The sequence below is a fragment of the Vulpes lagopus genome, chromosome 8 (assembly GCF_018345385.1).
Source record: "Vulpes lagopus strain Blue_001 chromosome 8, ASM1834538v1, whole genome shotgun sequence".
Classification (NCBI taxonomy): domain Eukaryota; kingdom Metazoa; phylum Chordata; class Mammalia; order Carnivora; family Canidae; genus Vulpes; species Vulpes lagopus.
Window position 1 is genome coordinate 69547287 of NC_054831.1, and position 19637 is coordinate 69566923.

Genomic DNA, 19637 nt, shown 5'->3' on the forward strand with positions numbered 1-19637 from the left:
TGAGTTTTCTCTTACTTTGTTTTATGTGCTACAACAATACACACAAGCAACTCTGCTGGAGAACTTGAGTGTTCTAATTTTGTCTAAATCTATGATATTTAGTATCCATTTGATGTCATTTGTCTTAAGTCTGACCCTTTAGCTTCCTTTCCTAAGCCTGTGTTCCACCATCCAGCCCATATGCACACACACTACTCAGCAGTCCTACAGCATATGAACGTGGAAATGGACATTTGCTTATGAATTGGGTATCATTGTAATTGTATGCATTAACTTGCTCAGTCTTCACAACAACGGTATATTAGTGTTATTCCCATTTTAGAGAAAAGAGAATTAAGCCTCAGGGAGACTAAGTAACTTTCATAGCTACTAAATGAGGGAACCAGGATCCAAATTAAGACCCATCTAATTCCAAAGCCATAAGGATATACTACTTTCCTACATTACTCCAAGCAGACCCTTTCTGGCTGGAAACCTGTAACTCTTCAGTCAAAGGAGTGTAGGCTCTAGATATAATTTGGAGATCCTGAAATCAAAGGTAAATAGCTAATCCAGCATGGGTTTTTTTTTTTTAATATATACTTTTTATCTCTATTTTTGTAGATAGTTCCTTGGTTTTGTTAACTCATGTTATTTTCCTCTTATAAATGCTATTTCTGTTTAAGTACTGCTGGATTTGGAAATCATTCTCATGACTAAAGATTTGTTTGCCTAGTAAGAGCCCAGTGTAGGGCTGTGCTGCCAGTGGGCGCTCAATAAAGATTAATGGATGGTGGTGCACGTCTGTGTGGGAGTCGTGTGCTTCGGATATGCTCCATTCTCCGAAAGAGACAGAAATGATGCAGGAAGATGAAAATCACTGGATAATCATCTAAACCAGATCTCGAGTTTCTGTATTTGACTTTATGATCTGAGCAGTCACAAAGGCCCCGGGTACAGAAGGAATGGGAATAGAGAGTCTTGTGTTTTCTTCAGAAATGATTGGGAAAAATCAGATTCTAAGGCTTACTTCCAAGATTAATATCAACTTCTAGAGAAAACTTGCTTCTCTGATGAGGACTGAAGAGAATCAAATATTTTTTTTAATTGACACATTTTCTATTATTATATACATATAGAGATGATGAGTAATATGCCAAATCAGATGGCTTATTCAAACTGTCAGAATAAGGGCTGAAGCGTGAGTAACTACCCAGAGAACCTTCTGAGAAATTCAAGCAGTAGGAAGTGTCAGCAACCAGCCATTAGTTCATCTACTATACAGCCATCCCTGAACAACAACAACAAAATTTCTCCCAAAGTACATGGTGGGACGCTTCTAGAGAAAAGGGAGGAGGTCAATCCTTGAAACTTACTTTACCCAAAAGCCAACTGTCAATGAGCCCACCTGGATTTGTGCGCTCATTAGAAAAACGGGTCAGCCATGTGACCTGGGTAGTGTTGCCTGCATTTGTGTATGAAGCCTACAGAGCACTTTTCCAAATCTCAGCAGAACTTCCAGATGCTGGGGCCCTCTCTTGCAAAAAACAACCTATGCTTTGACATTAGAGAAAGTGGAAGGAGAAACGCTTCCATTACTAGGGTGGAATGTTCGGTCCCACAGGTCTGGTTTCACAGTGTAGAGGGAAAGTGTGCCAGCACACACACTCGGCGGCCCTTATTCTGCTCACAGCTGTGTCTCACACCTACCATCTGCAAAAGTATGGCCTAGCTTTCTAGCGTTCATTCTGACTCTCCCATATCATGGTATCCTTACTGGGTTCTTCTGTAAGACGAGCCGTCTTCGATGGAAATGTATCTTGAGGTTTTCAGTGAGAATTTATTTATTCAACTCTCCCTTTTAAAAACTCCCTCTTGATCCCCCCACTGGACTCTCTCTAGCAACAAAGAGGTCTTATGAATTTTGATAACTTGGTGCATTTGGAAAGAGTTTGATTAATACATTAACCTTCACCATCATTCTGACCCCTTACTGTCTTGCCCCCAAAAAGAAATGTGACTTTTGAGAAGCAACCTAGATGGTGTGTTAGGAATATAGGTATTGTGGCGGGGGGTGGGGGGCGGGGGTCACGGAGAACTTTCCATGTGTCTGCTGCTCAAACATATGAAAATACGGTACCTCGTGTGAACCCAGGTATTCTGAAATAGATGTATAATTATGCCCAAGACATGGGCACACACTTTTAAAACCACTACCCTTAAAGTTCAAGATTTGGGGAGTGGGAAGGACTCTTGTCCAGTTATATACAGGAGCAGCGGTAACCTTAGCAGCCAGAGGGAGAGAAAAATACAGAGACCTAGGCCGGGCTGAGCCCCAGGGACCAGGGCCTCACTCTAGATTCTCCCAGGAAAGATCTGAAGGAGCCGCTGACATTTCTCTTAAAAGAATCAATGAATCTTTGTTTTCTTCTGCCTCTCATTTGACCTTATTTCGTTTCGAAACAGAGAAGAAGGAAAGAAAGAACCAAATTGGCGCGGGGTGGAAGTTAGGCAGAAGAAACAGAAATGGAAATGCTCTGCTGTGGAGGCCACAGACAGGATCCCAGGCCGCCGATCCTCACCCCGGGGATGTCATCGTTTGCTTGCTGTAGTCTTATTTGTTCTGGCTTCTCATTTCTGATTCTCACCCTGATGTAATAAGTCACCATCTTCCCAGCCATCATCCCCGTATTGACAAGCAAATGTCATCCACATTTGATTGACATCTATTGCTCCTGAATGCAAAAGTATGATTTACAAATCAATTCCACTTGTTTATTTAAAGCTGTTCTTGTGCCTTATGTATTTGTTAGTGGGATAAGTTGCCTAATACCTACTCTGGGGGGTTTTACATTAATATTACAAAACCAGGCTTTTCCTTCTCCCGCTCTCCCAACTGCAAATGGGGCTCTTCTTTCTCATATTTTTTCCTTTTTCCTCCCATGCCTCAGTGTACATGCAGGAAGTGCCCTGTGAAGCTAATAAGACACTTTCCATATCTCAGCAAAAGATCTTGCCCTGTACTTTGGTAAAGCCTGCCTGGTTTGTCTTAAGTCTTTTAAAGACCTTTTGACAAGTGATTATTTCCCATACATGTAGTGCAAGGAAATGCAGCTTCAGGTCCGGTGGCAGGATCTCCCGAAAGGTAGCTGGAACTGTAATCCTGCGAATAGAGGGCATAGTTATACACTCGCCATCTGCAGCATTTGTTAAGAGAACCCCCCACCCCCACCCTATTGTGTGGTGGGCCTGTTCATCCATAATCCTCCAGAACGTCCTTTGGCTTTTCAACACACCTTACTGTTCTCTGGGTAGCATCTTATTTTTCATTTTAGAAGACTGGCGAGGAAAACCATAAGGTTAAAAAGAAAAAAGAAAAAAAAAGAAACCCCATCTGGAAAAATTCTAAAGGGCCCTTCTTATGTTAAAAGTGGCATTTTGAAAAGCACCTGAAGTACCGGTTGATGGTGGGTGAGCCAGTAGAGAAATACTGTCAACCAAGCCACCGTCTTTTCAACCTTCACCTCCATCCTCCAACTGGCGCCGCGGGGCGCGGGGTGGGGGTGGGGGGTAAAGAGAGGGCTTAGGTGTGACCTTCGAGGACCCAAGGCTATTGCACATCTGTCTCCCCCCCCCCCCCCAGGTATGTCCAGCGAGAGCGCTGCCATCACCTGGGTTCAGCAAGGGAGTATTCACGATCTCACTGTTCATCCATGTGCGGAGGGGAAAAAAAAAGAGAGAGAGAGAGAGGCTGGGGGGGGGGGGGATAAAATCCCACATTGTCAGAGTAATGCCAAACTCTCTCTGAGTGGGATGAGCAGAGCAGATGCTGCAGTGAGATGCCAAAGCGGCTCCCCTTCCTCTGTGCCTTGGGTGCCTATAAATTGCTCCGGCGCGCGTTTGTCAGCCTCCTCTTCTCCTGGCAGGTGGTGCCCAGGCACAAGTCTGCGTTCAGTCTCCGTGGCGCTCGGCTGCCGGCCGCGAGGCGCCCGCCGCTGCTCGCCCGCTCCTCCGCCCGGGCCCGAGCCTCCCGAGCCTCCCGAGCTCACCGGGGCGGCCGCCGCGGCTCCGCGCGCCCGGGGGCCTGGGGTGCGCGTCTCCAGAGTAGCGGCGGCTGCAGGGGAGGCGGAGAGAGGCGCCGCGAGGGCGAACGGAGCACGCGAAGGAGGCAAAGGGAGGAGGCAGGAAAAGGCAACTTCAGACGGAAAGTTGGTGCGAACTGGCGCAGTCGGCAGAAACGGAAAAGTCGATCGCACGCCGCGGCTGCATAAAAGTGTGAGCCGGCCCGGCCGGCGCGAGAGGCGGCGGCAGGCTCTGCCCTGCGGGTGGCCGCGCCCGCGCCCTCGCCCGCGCCCTCGCCCGCGCCCTCGCCCGCGCCCTCGCCCGCGCCCTCGCCCGCGCCCTCGCCCGCGCCCGCGCCCGCCGCAGCCACAGGTGCCGAGGGGCTCGCGGGAGGCAGGAGGGCGCCCCGCGCACCCCGCCCCCGGCCCCCGCCCCCAGCCCGGGACTTCAGCTCCAGTCACTCGGCGTCCGAGCTCCGTCCCCGGCCGCGGCTTCCGCGGGGCAGCGGGAGCGGGAGCAGGAGCAGGAGCAGGAGCAGGCGGGGAGCGGCCGGCGCGCGCGCGCCCAGGGGAGTTGGGGTTCGCAGGGGGTTGTTTTCGGCTCTGAGGAGGTCCCCGCCCAACCTTCAAAATTTTGTCCAAAAGCAGACAAGAGGATCGCCCCGCGCTGAGCCGGCTGGTGGGCAGCAGGAGGCGCCTGATCGCCGCCGGGGCGCTGGGGGTGGTGATGGTGCTGCTGCTGGTCATCCTCATCCCGGTGCTGGTGAGCTCGGCCGGCACGTCGGCGCACTACGAGATGCTGGGCACCTGCCGCATGGTCTGCGACCCCTACGGGGGCACGAAGGCGCCCAGCACCGCCGCCACGCCCGACCGCGGCCTCATGCAGTCCCTGCCCACCTTCATCCAGGGCCCCAAGGGCGAGGCCGGCAGGCCGGGGAAGGCGGGCCCGCGGGGGCCCCCCGGGGAGCCCGGGCCGCCGGGTCCCGTGGGCCCTCCGGGCGAGAAGGGCGAGCCCGGCCGCCAAGGCCTGCCGGGCCCGCCCGGGGCGCCCGGCCTGAACGCGGCGGGGGCGATCAGTGCCGCCACCTACAGCACCGTGCCCAAGATCGCCTTCTACGCCGGCCTCAAGCGGCAGCACGAAGGCTACGAGGTGCTCAAGTTCGACGACGTGGTCACCAACCTCGGCAACCACTACGACCCCACGACGGGCAAGTTCACCTGCTCCATCCCGGGCATCTACTTCTTCACGTACCACGTCCTGATGCGCGGAGGGGACGGCACCAGCATGTGGGCTGATCTCTGCAAGAACAACCAGGTGAGTGCCGGCAGGCAGCGGGGTGGGCGGGGAGGGAGCGCGGGAAGGTGCAGGCAGGAGGGAGGAGACCCCGGAAATGGGGGTGGGAGCCGAAGGGGGCGCCCGGAGGCCTGGAGAGGGCGGTCCCCCCGCCGGGACCTGCGCTCCGCTCCGCTCCTCTCCGCTCCGAGCGAGCGCGCGGGCGGGCGGGCGGGCGTGAGCGCCCCTCGAGGGTGGGGGAGCCCGGAGCTCGGTCCCCTGGACAGCCGGGGCGCCGGGGTGCGGGGGGAGTGGGGGGTTCTTCAGCAGCGTAGGGGCGCTCTCGGGCTTTGCCTGGAACAGCAGGGCAGGGGGAGCCCCGAAATGGGCGTGCCAGGCGGGAGAAAGGGGCCCGCGGGAGAAGGAAGGGACCCGAAAGAGCGAGTCCCACCCCGTGTGGCTCGTCCCAGGGCCGACCAGGGGACCCGCGCACCGGCGGTCGCAAGGCCCCAGCCGCGTCCCAGCCCCGGGAAACGAGCAGACCGGCAAATGCAAGGGACGCACTCCGGTTTAGATTTCAGCCCAAGGAGCAGAAGGGGACGGAATGAGTCCTGGCAACAAAAGAAAAAAAGTTGAGACTCATGGGTGTACTCAGTAAAGCGCGCACCCAAATACAGAAGCGGGACTCCACTGGCTGGAGAAGGAGGCCGCACAGGCAGGTGCGCCGAGGCGAAGGGCCTCGCCCCGGGGAGCCCCGGGGCCTCCTGCGTGACAGTCTTTCCAAGCTGCCTCCTCCCAAGCCAGGCGCCTCGGCCTTGACTGTGAACTAGCCTCAGATTAGCCCTGGCCTCCTCCGAGACGCTCTCCCGAGCTGGTCGGCCCTGCCACGGGGGTCACGGGGCTGCAGTTTTATTGCTGGGGCCACTTTACCGTTTGCTTGAGAAATTCGGGGTCACCCCAAGTGGGTCTGATCTCTTCGGAGAGGAAAATAGTGGCTGTAACTACCTGAGAGTGTCGTCCGGACCTGAGGTGCGCGCTGAATCAGCAGCCACGCTCTGGGCCAGGCCTTGCAACCTGCAGCCTGCAGTCTGGGCTGAGTTCTCTGGCTTTTGCCAATTTTGCCGATTGGGTGGCACAGGGAATGGCCGAGAACCCCGCCATGGCCAACTTAGATTTAACAAGCGCCACAGGGCTTCAGGTCACCCGCTCCTTGAATCCAGACCTTCTTCAGTTATAATCCAGCTTTCCATTAAAGCAGCATTAAGGCAAGATTTCTTCCAAAGACCTAGTTCGGTATCAGAGTTTTGCAGGGTTTTGGTTTGTTTTGTTTTGTTTTGTTTTTTCAAAAGTGAAAGACAAATATTCTAAATGTATCAGAAGGAAAGGACAAAAAATCCTGTCCCTCCTCCCTCTTCCCACCCATCACTTCTAAAGGAATTTGGAATTAAATAGCTCCAGGACCCCACAGGACAAGTAAAACAAACAAACAAACAAACAAACAAACAAAAAAAGGAAAAATGGCCACCAGGAGGCACTGACAGGGTTGTTTATTATAGTTTTTATGCACAAAAATAATATTAAGATAGAGATTATTTACAGAGCAGTGAGTTGGTTTTAGGTAAATGGCTAAAAAGGGCATGACTCACTGTACCAAAATAGAGCTATTGTGTTACCTTTACAAAATGGTTTTTGAGCAGCCCCTTAGCAGACAGCGATGAGGCACCCATTTATTTACCAGTTGGCTCTCTCCTGACTCAAAGGTTAGGTCTGGAAAATACTGTCAAGACTGAAGGATTGTTTTTAGAGATTTTAATTAAAATGGAATAATGTTCAAGTTTTATCAGCCACTGAATAAAAATACATCTTTAAATACCTGGAAATTGGCAATTGCATGAAAAATCAGGGGATGACACATTTAAATTAGTTTAAAGGTGGCTGTGTCAACTGCTGAGCCCGGGTATATTGAACTGATCCCAAGAAAACCATTTTGTACACATGTTTTAGGTGCATTTTGTTTTTAAAATTATTTCATTGCTTGGAGAGCCGAATGCTCCTTTGTATCAGCCTAGCATGCACATTCTACGATCATGAGGAAAAAAAAAAATAGGGCAAACCAGCTGACCTTATCATGTATAAAGCTCTCCATTGGCATTATTAAGCTGTTACTTCTTCAAAAGGTGTGCAACAAGTAATTCAGGAAAATATAGGTAGCAACAAACAATGTATTTTCAACTTGGCATGGACTAGTTTGGAAAATAGCTATTAAAATATTACTGTTAAGGAAATATTACTGTTTAGGAATTACAAAATAGAACTGTTTTGTAAAGTCTGATCTGTAGACAGTTGCAAGTGAGAAATATTTTATAAAGTTTATTTTCTTAATTTTAAATAGTTTATCCATGATTTTCAGTTCTCTTCTTGTCTGATCACTTCTTAGAATGGCAGCTTCCCCCCTGAGCAGACCTAATTTGTTTTCACAAAACAGAAACTCAGAGATCCATGTCAGCGTAATGTTCTATGGATTAAGTGGATTTGAGAAGCACAAAAATTAAACTAAAAATTCAGTTCACTCTAGGATAGAGGAATGCCTCTGGACCGTAACCATATGAGAACCATTTTATTTATGCTTTGTGTTGAATGCAGGATCACAGATGGAAACATCAAAGGCCAGTAAATTAATCTGATGCACCACTTAACCTTTTGTTTATGATTCCACAGAAGTACAATGAAAATGAAATTATGAGAGCATCAGTAGCAATTAATTAAATTAGCAAATGTTACCATAAATATTGTCTCTAATAATAAACCCTCACTAATAAGATAATGCTAAAGCCACACAAGCTACTATGTTCTCAGAGACATGCCACTAAAAGGATCACAGTTCTCATATTCCCCATGAAACCATCAACCTAAATTTAATCATACCATTCGTTGAGAGCCCATGACAGTGCATATGCAAGGTAAAAGTTGGACTTGAATGGCTTCACAGACAGGAAATATGATTTTAATGTGTTCGCATACCTTTAGCAGAAAACCTGAATTTAAAAATTGTTCTTTGAATACAGCCAATGTAATACCACTATAATAAGCCCCTATCATAAAAACTAGAACTGGCTCAAGATTAGAACTATAAAATAATTGAAGGCCTGGTTTATTCTAAGAAGGTATTAATTACAACACCAATGAACATGAGATATATTGGAAACAATAGTTCGTGGGTGGATATTCCTTCATAAATTAGTGAGGTTAATGAAATGCCAAATTAATACTCTCTTTTTAAAAGCTGTGAAACATGCGCTACAGATCAAGCAGGCTCCAAATAGTTAACTTATAATATGAAAAGATATTAGAGTACATTTAGGCAGAAATGAGTATATCGGGCAAGGAAAGGATGCATCATATTCCCGGAGAAAATGCTGAAATCGGTGTACATTTAGGAACCTGAAAATAGCCTCCAAGGTGGATGCATTACCTTCCCTGTAGTTTGATGGCTTTAAGGCAGAGTTGTTGGAAGTCACCGAGCTGATTACTAGAGCTTGAAATTTCAAGTTCCATTATACCTTTACGGTAGGATCAGGTGAGCAGGTGTACAAAAATCATGCAAAGTACACTGGAGTATGGCAGTTATTTAATTGGGAAAGTCTCGTGGTACAGTATAGGTTAAAATCTTAAGAGAATCACTTTCATTAAAAAGCTATCACACAACAAAGGAAGTGAAAAACCATAAGGGTAACCTTCCAGTCTGTGGGATCGCACTAATGCATTTGCAGGTTTTTGTGGTTGTAGCTACAGAATCAAAATGGTCATATTTACATGGCTTTGTGCTTATACCCTGTAGAATAAAAACTACATTACATGTATATTTAAGACTATTGTCTCTAAATGGAGGGATTTTAATGAGTACTGGTTCCCAGATGTCTTTATATAGAAAACAGTGTTAAAGCAATACCCAGAGAGCATATATTAGACACCTAAAGCACTAAATAAAATGTGTCTGGTTATTAATAATAGCTGAAAAATATATTTATGGATTGCTCATTAATATGTTACTGGCATGGCTAAATGACTGATTTGTGTTTTAAATTTTCTCACCCATTAAAAAGTCCACACGTTAAAAAATTAAAAAAAAAAAAAAAAGATGAGGTCATAATGGTGCTATCCTCCTTGTAGATTTTTTTCCCCCCGGGGCATTAATGACTAGGCGAAATTAATAAATCAAAGCACTCAACTCCTACAAACTTATGATTAATTTCTAGGAAATATTACAACATTAAATTGTATTATTACTTAGCGGTCAAAACAGATCGCTTCACTGAATTGGTGTATACATTTGAGTCAGTGTTTCTGAGCATAATTGCATGGCATATTGCTTTCACTGTATTAGTGTCAGCACAGTGTTAAGCAATTCTAAATCTTTTAAGCCCCTTTCTCCTTTTGCTATATGATACCCACGAAGAAATTTTTTAAATACTACTCAAATTACTTTACAAGTTCAGCAGTGTCAAAGAGCCTTCTCCTTTTTTAACATTTCAGCATTAATGTGAGAACACACCGCATGAAAATTTAATTTGAAAACCTATCGTTTAAGTTTTGAAAGAAATGCATGGAAATTCTTGACTTATGTCTCTTTTCTCTCATTTTGCCAAGTGATAAAATCCAGCATACTCTACCCCAAGTCATGCATTATTACATAATGCAGGTTTACAAAACCACTAAATCACTTGCTATGTTATTCAGGGAAATACCATTATAGTGGAATAGAAACAAGCCACAGAGTGGATGTTTTACCAAAATCAATCAAATACAAGTCTACCTATTGAACATTTTTTTCCAAGGCAGGATCAAGATATAGCTAAATAAATAGGAAGCCTAATTTGAGTTGAGGATATGATGGAATGTCCATATTACTTGAAATGATAGGCAATTTGACTGTTTGCAAATGTCTGTCAACCCACTAATGAGATCACAGGCTCAGCATGAGTGGATTATAGGCAACTTCTGTCCTCAAAGCAAACCACACATTTTTAGGATCACTTAAATGTAAAAGGATATTCAATCATATCAGTCAAAAATTTTTAGGAATTTTAGAGGCCTCAAAGCTTAGTTCCCTCTGTAACTTTTAGGTATGCTGACATTAAATAATTTATTCAAGTGCACGCATCACAGGTAAGTAATAAAAAGGCAAAAATGGAAAAATGAACTCAGCACACTTGGGTGATGTTTAAACGAGGTTTCTGGCCAAGATTTTCAAAAGCCCCAAATCAAAAGGCTCTCTTCTTCTTTTTTTTTTTTTTTTTCCCTTCTCCCTATACAGTAGAGTCGGAGTCATGTTATGTCTCTGAGCCTCAACTGCTCTGGATCTCAATTTTCTCATAATCGTGGGGACCAGCTGAGGTTCGGATTGAACCTCTGTCCTCATAAACATCTGGTTAGCATATTGCTAATTGGCTTAAATTAAAATGCAAAAAAAAAAAAAATACCCTTATTTCCCATTTCAAGAAGGGATTGGGCCTGGAGATTCAAGGAATTAGAAAAAGTGCTGATTTAGGAAGAGGATAGCGTGGTGTGTGTTGTCGACAACCTGCGATGGGAAGAGACTGCTGGAATGGCCCTGGCGAAAGCACCTCTTACTCGGTTCTGCTCCTTTCCAGTGGCATAGTTGAAACTGTTACAGAGCTAGCCCTGTAGAGCTCCGGGGTGTCCAGGGGGACTCCCCCACGCTGAATCCTGTGCTATGGCAGCAGGTGGGCTTCTGAGGCTGTGTGAATGGCAAAGAGGAAACCTGGGCATCTTCTCCTCCAAATTCTAATTCTTGTTTGTTCCACACAGGTGCGTGCCAGTGCCATCGCTCAAGACGCTGATCAGAATTACGACTATGCCAGTAACAGTGTGGTTCTTCACCTGGAGCCGGAGATGAAGTCTACATCAAATTAGATGGTGGGAAAGCCCACGGAGGGAATAACAACAAATACAGCACATTTTCTGGATTTATTATTTACGCTGACTGATACCGCAGAAACTAAGCTGCTTATTCTGAGTTTGGACACTGGATTCGTTTGGCTAACGTCCGTGAATCAAGGATCCCCGGGGGATGCCGGTTGCGGGGCACCTCAGTTGTGTATATGTGGGCAATGCAAATGCTACCTGACTCACATCTGTACACTCAGAAACATCATGTAAAAAAAAAAATATTAAAAGCAAGATAAGCAGATGTGTTATCCACTACCGCCAAAGCAAATACTCCTCCTTATCGTTAGTGTCCATGTGAATGAAGTCCTATATAGATCACAAATTTTTATAGAAAAATCTAAGACACTGAATTATTTCTCCAATATATATGATACTTTGGTGTACTGTGATCTTGCTGCTTTTATCCATATGTCAGCTTTGGTTCTTGTGAGTTTACCTGCTTATTATGATACTTGGAGTCCATTCATAGTGTGGGGAGAATGAGTTTACCCTGCAGGAGAAGGTCTGATTGAAATAATGCTGCTTGTCCCCAAAGAAATTGTTTGCCTTGTACTTTTGTTAACTTTAGAGCTAGTCCTGGGAATGATTCAACTTCAAGCCTTAACCTGGAATCTTCTGGATTTGAGGGAATTCCCAAGCCTGTGATCATTTTCACATTTTCTTTTTCTTACAAATTTTCTTTTCTCTCTTTTCTGGTGATAGTCTTTAAATATAGAGATCGAAATTGTATCATAGGATTACCCTCTAAGTGTGAAAATGTGTAATTATGTATGGTATTTAGAAATTCCCCTGTGTGTCCATTTTGTCAATAGAATGCGTTTAGATTTACTTAGAAAGTCAGAGACATTTATTCTTTGGTGTTAAATCAGACTGAGGCTTTCGGCTTCTTTGGAACAAAAGATTATTCATAACCCAATGCACAATGGTTTAATTTGAGCTACTGCATGAGTCACCAAGGGGACCCTAAGTTAAGGCCTTCGAATAGTTACTACAAGTCGTGGCCCGAGGTTATTTCAAAATGAACGATTTCACATGTAACCAGTAAGACAACAAAGTGTATATATTTTATACAAATACGTGCTACATATACATGTATTTGTGTGTGTACACATAAAAACACACACATACACACACGTTAGATCAAATATATATATATATATATACACATATATATGTGAATATATATATATATATACATATATATAATGGCTTCAGACCATAGGCACAGTGGCTGTATAGCCTCAGAAATTTAATTTAAAAAATATGTGTATATATACACACAAACACACATAAATTATTTGACTTATTTTGGATCGAAATATATTTTGGATTACAAAAGTATATGGAATAGCAAAATAATTTAAATGACTTCTCTTGTAAGAGTTACCCAGAAAATTAAATTTCATTTGGTTAAAATGCCCTATACATCACATGTCTATAAATTAAGCCTATGGTTTCTTTATTACCATATGCCAATCAATACTTCCACTGCATTCTGTGGCAGACTGTTAATATTAGGACCGCAGAAACAAAGTGGCTCTCTTTTGCAACGTTTATGAATTATATGCGTTTGAATTATCAATTCCTCTTCTTTTTTCTCAGGTGGATTAAAGCGGACAGTAAAGTAGATTCCGAGAGTAGTGCAAATCATTTCTCTCTGGTTAAAACACACTGCCAAAGCCATCTCTTTAACCTAAGAAAAAGATTAAAAATGCATGTTGATATACCCTATCAAACAACTTCCACTATTACAATGAAAAATCTGTTTCCCCTCTCCGTTGCCTTTGAAGACTCTCTGGATGCATAGATTTGAAAAACAGGGATGTAAAAATCTGCTTGTTTTACTGGTGAAGGACATTTGCATTTTTTCATTTAAAGGAATTAGTTTGTTCTGGCTCATTCCTCTTGGGTACTTTCTGTTCTAATACACAGAAAGCTTGATCATCTTTGATCCACAGAAATATCTTGTATTTAGAAAACCTCAACTTTCCAAAAGAGTTACGCATGTTCCCATCTGAAGGTGCTGTTGGCTTGGTTTAAATGCCTTGGTCTGAGTAACTGTCATGATTTTTATGATTAAAAACACTTAGCCCGTTCATCAAGAATAATGACTAATTCTGTTTGGCTTTTTCTGATATGTTAGCAGATTCATAAAGGAGTTGCAATGGATTTATTTCTGTTTAACAATATATATTTATCAAAGAGGGATTGGTAGAAAGAGTTTGGGGATTTTTTTGGTGGTGGTGGTGGTAGGGGGGTAACAAACAGCATAATGAGGAATCAACCAAAAGATTAATTTATAAAACAGCAGTGCACATCTTCTGTGAGTTTTAAAAAGGCTTTATTTACACAAAACATCAGGGCTGGGTACCTTTTCAAGAATAGGCTCTAGAATCAGAATGTCATTTCTAATGGATCTGACCTTTTCTTCAGATAACTAAGCATTATTTTCTCTGTTTAGGCCCAAGGAAAAACAAATAAAAGGTAAAGGAAATAAAGGGAAAATATATAAGGCTAACATTTCTCTCTTTTTTTTTTGCATTATATATTATTAATTAAACTGTGGCCTTTGTTATTATCAATGTAATTATTCATTAAACTATATTATGTAATATATTTTGACTTTTATGATTGAATTTTTATAATTGAGCATTATGTGTTCATGCTCCCTTCTACAAATTTTTTAAAGCAACAAAGTTTTACAGCAAAAATGGATACCAGCAAGCCAAAGGCAACCAAACTTATTTATTATCAGTAAATACAGATAAGAGAGACGGCATATAATTAAGCTTACACAATATTTTTACCATTGTGAATTGGTAATTGTATTACAGTATCCTATGGAAAAAAAAAAAGCTGCAAAATTTAACTTCCCTTGCTGCCGAAGCTATTTTAAAGTGCCATATTATTCATTAAGCATTAATTAAAGAACAGCAGGATAATTAGTACGATCATCAATATTACAAGAAACATTAGATTGCTCCAGAAGGGGGTAATTTGACTAGAAACACTTTAAATTTTCTCAAGTAGTGCAGCTGATAGATTAAGAAAACAAAATGAGACTCCACTAAGAGGATACAGACTGTAAATCACTGGAAATTGGTATTTCTGTGTTTATTTTGTGAAGGCAAAACAATAGGCCCAATTAAGTCAGTAGCTTCCTAAAGGCACAGAGGTCATAACTGGTTTCTGAGAAGGCAAAACTCTTCTGATTCTCCTAAAGACGAAACGACCCGTCATTAGTCCTGCAGAGCTCTGATTAATACTCACAGTGGGTTTGAAATCACTGAGAAATGTCCTCCTCAAGCTTTATACTCAAGGTGTGAATTCATAAACAACCATCCTATTTGAAAGTTAGCCATTGCTTAGGGTTTTCTATGAGTATCTTATCAAGTGCATTCTCGGTGATACCTCTAAGCAACATTTTAGGAACAATGTTGGTAAGTATATGAGAATAGCCGTGACCTCCGTATTTCATTAGCCGGTGCTTCGTATGTATGTCATGCGCCATCAGAATTCGATCTTCATAGCCCTCATCCACCAGAAGACGCACTCTGCGGAAAAATGTTAACTCATTACATGGCATTGGTCTCACATTTAAAATGATCAGGGTGCTTTAAACGTTTTATTCATAAACCTGTTGTGCTTGCTGTAGAAATACGGTCTCCTGCTATGGCATGTGTAGTGGGAGACCCTTAATAAATATTGCATGGTAATGATAAAGATAGTATTGCATCCTACTAGGAACGTGACCCTGATTCCATGCACACAGAACCTTCTAGCCTGCGGTATTTACCACAATGCCTGCAATACTGCATTAAAAGCAGCCTCTAATAGGATGTGCTGGTCTGTATGAACGGCCACTTTGGCATGTCACAAAGTAACTTCATTCTGGATTTGTATCCAGCCCTCTGCTCTAAAATCTCTCTCTTAATGGGCCCATTTTCCAGACCCCATTTCCTTTCTCTCTCTCTCTCTCTCTCTCTCTCTCTCCTTTCTTCCAGCAAATATAATCAATTGGAATTTGTGATTAAAATAGGGAAACCAAAGAAATCTTTGTACAAGTAAAATATTCTGAGAGTAGAATCTGCTTGTTTGAAAGTGAAGGGCATACGATAAACTAGATGGTCATTTTAAAAAGGTCAGTAAAGGTACCTCTGTATTTTGAACAATGGTCCCTTTGAAGTCTGCGGGAATTTCGACTTAGTAGTCATCTTGAGGCATTGGATTAAATCAACCAGTAAAGACTTACTCTATCTTCCTTCTATCTCAACAAGATTGTTCTAAATATTGAGCTGTTCCTTTAAATATATAGTCAGTTGCTTAGAGAATGGCTTTCCAACTACTGTCTAAACATCTAATCCTCTTTGCTTTGTTAAATGCTGTAATCTATAGTGTGAGTCACCTCCTGACAGCCACCATCTGTGTGCGTCTGGACTCTGGGCAGTGTCTGTCGTGACTTCCACGAGTCTCTGATGGCAGGACGTGTACTTGGAGACAGTGGTTCTTCTCTGGCATTCTTTATGCAGTCTTGTCAGTCTCTGGATTCCCAAATGAATCTAGATGGTCGGACAAGCACCTTCTTCCAAGGGCTAATTATTTAAAAGGTATTCTTTTTGTTTCTATGACATTTCTTGCCATTCTAGTGCATGAGTCATATTTCATAACTACTAAAATAAGCAAAATGTGGGCCACTACACAAAAACGGCAAGCACAAAGCCCTGCCCTCTGAGAACATACATTTTAAAATAAAATGATCATTGAAGATGAGGTCTTGTGTTTGTAGGTCAAAGGAATGCAAGTGCCAGAGAAGAGCCACCCTGAGCCTTTTCGTCTAGAAATCTGCATTCATGTCACGTGTATCCCTGCATGTCCTATAAGTACTTGGACTGCTGTCTGTGCCACCATGGATATTTACCTCTTTAAAATTTGTATAACGTCCCAAAGCTCTGATCTGGCGTTACTTTTGGAACAAACCCCATTTAAGGGAATGCTCTAAGAGAATTATATGATCATTTATGTAAAAAAGAGGAAGATTTGACGGGATGCGCACACCTTGCTGAAACTTAGTATAACAAACCTGAGTTCAGTTGGGGAACTGAAAAGGAGTATCACATGACCAGGAAATTTTAGGGTACACCTTCCCCCTTGTATTTCCTGAGCATTTGCCAAAATTTCTGTTTCTTTGCCTGGTCTTTGCCTGGTCTGAGAAAAAAGAATATCACATTACTACAGAGGCGTATCATAGGAATAGACAAATTTCTGCCCATGGCCTCGTGCCAGACCCTGAAACACAAAGTTATAGAGCTGTGAAGTAGTAAGGAAAGAGTATGATGGATAAGATACTCATTGAAAAACGAGAACCCTTAGAACTCGTTAAGTCAAGAAACTGGAGACTAATTCTCTCACGAGAGAGACACTGTCGTGGCGCTACAAACATAGTTATCTCCTGCCTATCAAGACAGAACTTGGCCACTCTTGAAATAAAAGCTCATCTCCCATGCTATGCCATTGTATGGAAGAACAGTAGTTCCAGAGATGCCGCCAGAAGGAAAGAACCACTGTAGATGAGAAGACAAATATGACAGTAATTATAGAAATACAAATGAGTTAGTGTTTTGCAAACAAATATTAGAGAGAGACTACAAAGTGTGAAAAGGCAGAGATATAATAAGATTTGAGAAATGGAGCATAAGATTGAAAACAGGTGTTAGACACAGAATTTCTGGGGCTGAAAACCAGAGGTAGGCAGAAGCGTGCTTCTATGTTCTTGCAGTTCCGAGCTGTAAGATGACTAAGGCTCGCAAAAGGACTGCCAATGGGTGATGAAAATCAAGTGTCCAAGGGGGGGGGGGGGAGAGGCGGGGTACTGGAGCACACCCCCCTCCCAGAAGGTCATTCGGTAATTACCGTGAGCTGTGCTTGAGTCAACTGACCTAATGCATGATTTTAATTTAAGAACAATTAAGTATATCTACGTATGTAGATATACATAAGCACACATACATTAGACATAAATTCTGATGGATTTCCCTACATCTAGAATGTTTACGTTTGGTTCAAGGAAAGCTGACTGGGATGATATTCTTGTTCTTGAAAGAATAGCCAAAAGTTGCGAAGGAGGAATATGAAGCGAGGTGCGGGTGGTCCTTCCCCCCGTACCTCCTTCACAGACCCCCTCTGCAGACCCCCTCTCTCTTATTCAGGCCTGGGAGCCTCATGGATGGCATAGGGGTCCTCCAAAAGATACAAAAGATACAACTCACCACCACGAAGGGGCTTAGGAAAAGGAAGCAGGTCCTAGAATCAGACTTCCCATTTCCAAGATGAATGGTGAAACACGGGTGGAGGGCATTCCTCAGGAAATCATGGTTTTGAGATCATGAAAGATGAGAAAGCCCTACCACACGGCCCGCTCTAAATCCCAGAGAATATCCACCCCCGAGCCCGGCCCCAGCTAGTAGGGCCCTAGGGACGCTTGTTTGCCTGTACTGAATGGTGCTCCTGGGCAAGTAAGTGAGAATCATAACACAGAATGAACGAAGCAAAAACAAACCATAAATCTGTATGTCCAAGAACCGATTTCAGTGGTTTAAAAACACTTTTAAAAGACCTAGCTTCATCGGTCAGGTCAGCTTGCTCATGGCCCCTGAGCATCTCCATATCCACGAAGCCAGTGTTACCCGGATCAACCAGCTCTCCCTGACGACAGGGAAGCATCTTTTACTGCTAATGAGGCCATCGGAGAGGAGTGACCCTCCCCGTGGCGGCAGAAGGCCCACGGCTGTGAAGGTGGGTCGCCAGGGTAGGCGCCGAGGCCTGTCCCAACCGTGGGCCCCGGCTCGAGGTCTTCCCCACGACCCCCGTTCCCAGCCTTCCTCCTCGTCTACGAGGCCCTGCCCTGAATCGGTTCCTTCCTTCGCAGAAGAGAAGCGTGTCTGCCTCCCAGGGACACCGCAGAACACGGGTGGCCGTAGGTCCTCAGTTTCCTGGGCTCACCATGACGTCTGTCTGCCTTCACTCCGTCGCTCGCCTTACACCTTTCAACCAACTTTCTGTTTGCTCCTCAGATTCCATCTGTTTGTCTCCTTCAAAGCCTCGCTCCGTCGCTCCCTTCTCCAGATTGTTGTAAGTTAGCATCGATTGACTATTTTCACATTCTGCACCAGGCGCTCCCATAAAAAGTCTGCATCCTTTATTTCATATAAATTCCATAACAGCCTTGTAGAATGATAGGCACAGCTTCCCAGGCCTGGTCGTCTCTGTCTCTCCGCTTTCGCTCTCAGGCCCAGAAACATTGCTCAGCTCTTAACAAAGCCTTCCCTTGATCCAGCCAGGGCTTCTCACTTTGGCCCTACACCCCGGCTTCTGGAAAGAGTAGCCTCCACATTCTCTCTCCTCTTCCTTACCCCCGCCTCATTCCTCACGCCCTTGCTACAGAGACTGCACTGACTGAACGTGCAAGAGAATCTCCAGACTGTGAAATCCAATGGACACTCTTCAGCCTCTGCCGCACTTGACGTCTGCCACCTGTCAGGTGTCCAAGCCCTTCCGCGTTGAGCGTTCTCCTGCACTAACTCCCACAACAATACATTTCCCTGATATTCTTCTTACTTTGAAAGCTTTTCAGTTTGTCCCTGAGTGACTGTTCCAGAGTCCATTCCCTAAATATCAGTGCTCTCCAGAGTTCTGTCCTTATCCTCTTCTCTGAGTGGTCTCATTCACTCCCACGCTGCCAGCCTGACATACAGACCAAAGATGCCTCCGTTGATGTCTGAGGCCAGATCTCCGCCCTGAGCTTCACACCCTTATCCATGGCTCCACTGGGGAGCAACTCTTAAATATTCCCAAACCAGTCACCCTTGTGAACCCCAAATCTGTTTCTCCTCCCATTATCCCTCACGTGCCTCATTCAGTCTTCACATCACCGTGCAACCAAGACAAACCAGGTACCCATCCGTCCTTGGCTCCAAACGTAGTCTACTTGGTTGCAGAGAATGACTCATACAATTATTTGCTTGGACAACTACGAGGGATTGGATTTTATATGACGTTTGGTCTTTAGACATTCAACTTACAGCATTTTAAGTTTCAGTCATCTCCAGAGTGAATGTTTTTGATAAAGCATTTCAAAAATTCATTGTAGGAGGTTAGGACTTCAGTGTGGACAACATGGGCAAGAAACCGCTTACTTCATTAGGGAGAAAAAGAGGAAAACATCTTTGTTCTCGTATCGTCGTGGCAGGGGTTAAGTATTATCTGTTTCTTGTCAGCTGCCCATCTGCAACTGAACTTCTAAGGCGCTGCTAAGCTTTTGCCTACTTAGGATGACTCATTTGCTTCTTGAAATAATA

The 19637-nt window shown here is 44.2% G+C and overlaps 2 protein-coding genes and 1 long non-coding RNA gene across 7 annotated transcripts in view; 1 reads left to right on the forward strand and 2 right to left on the reverse strand.

The window, feature by feature from the left end:
- Positions 1-683: 683 nt before the first annotated feature.
- PTER (phosphotriesterase related) overlaps positions 684-19637 on the reverse strand; it is an 84551-nt gene continuing 65597 nt past the window's right edge. For 3 of the 5 annotated variants that reach the window (XM_041765690.1, XM_041765691.1, XM_041765689.1), the window contains exon 5: positions 13608-14837. In XM_041765690.1, coding sequence (XP_041621624.1) covers positions 14627-14837 — 211 coding nt within the window. In that variant the 3' untranslated portion in view covers positions 13608-14626. Of the gene's footprint in view, positions 2715-2740; positions 3143-13607; positions 14838-19637 lie in introns of those variants that run through there. The other 2 variants (XM_041765693.1, XM_041765692.1) reach the window with 2 other exon arrangements.
- Positions 3857-13388, forward strand: C1QL3 (complement C1q like 3). Its single transcript, XM_041765694.1, has 2 exons — positions 3857-5355; positions 11143-13388. The coding sequence occupies exons 1-2, from the start codon at positions 4768-4770 to the stop codon at positions 11245-11247; spliced, it is 693 nt and encodes a 230-aa protein (XP_041621628.1). The 5' UTR covers positions 3857-4767; the 3' UTR covers positions 11248-13388.
- LOC121496884 lies at positions 5264-6377 on the reverse strand. Its single transcript, XR_005989366.1, has 3 exons — positions 6319-6377; positions 5878-5924; positions 5264-5339 (listed from the first exon to the last, which is right to left on the reverse strand). It is a non-coding gene; the product is annotated as an uncharacterized LOC121496884 (long non-coding RNA).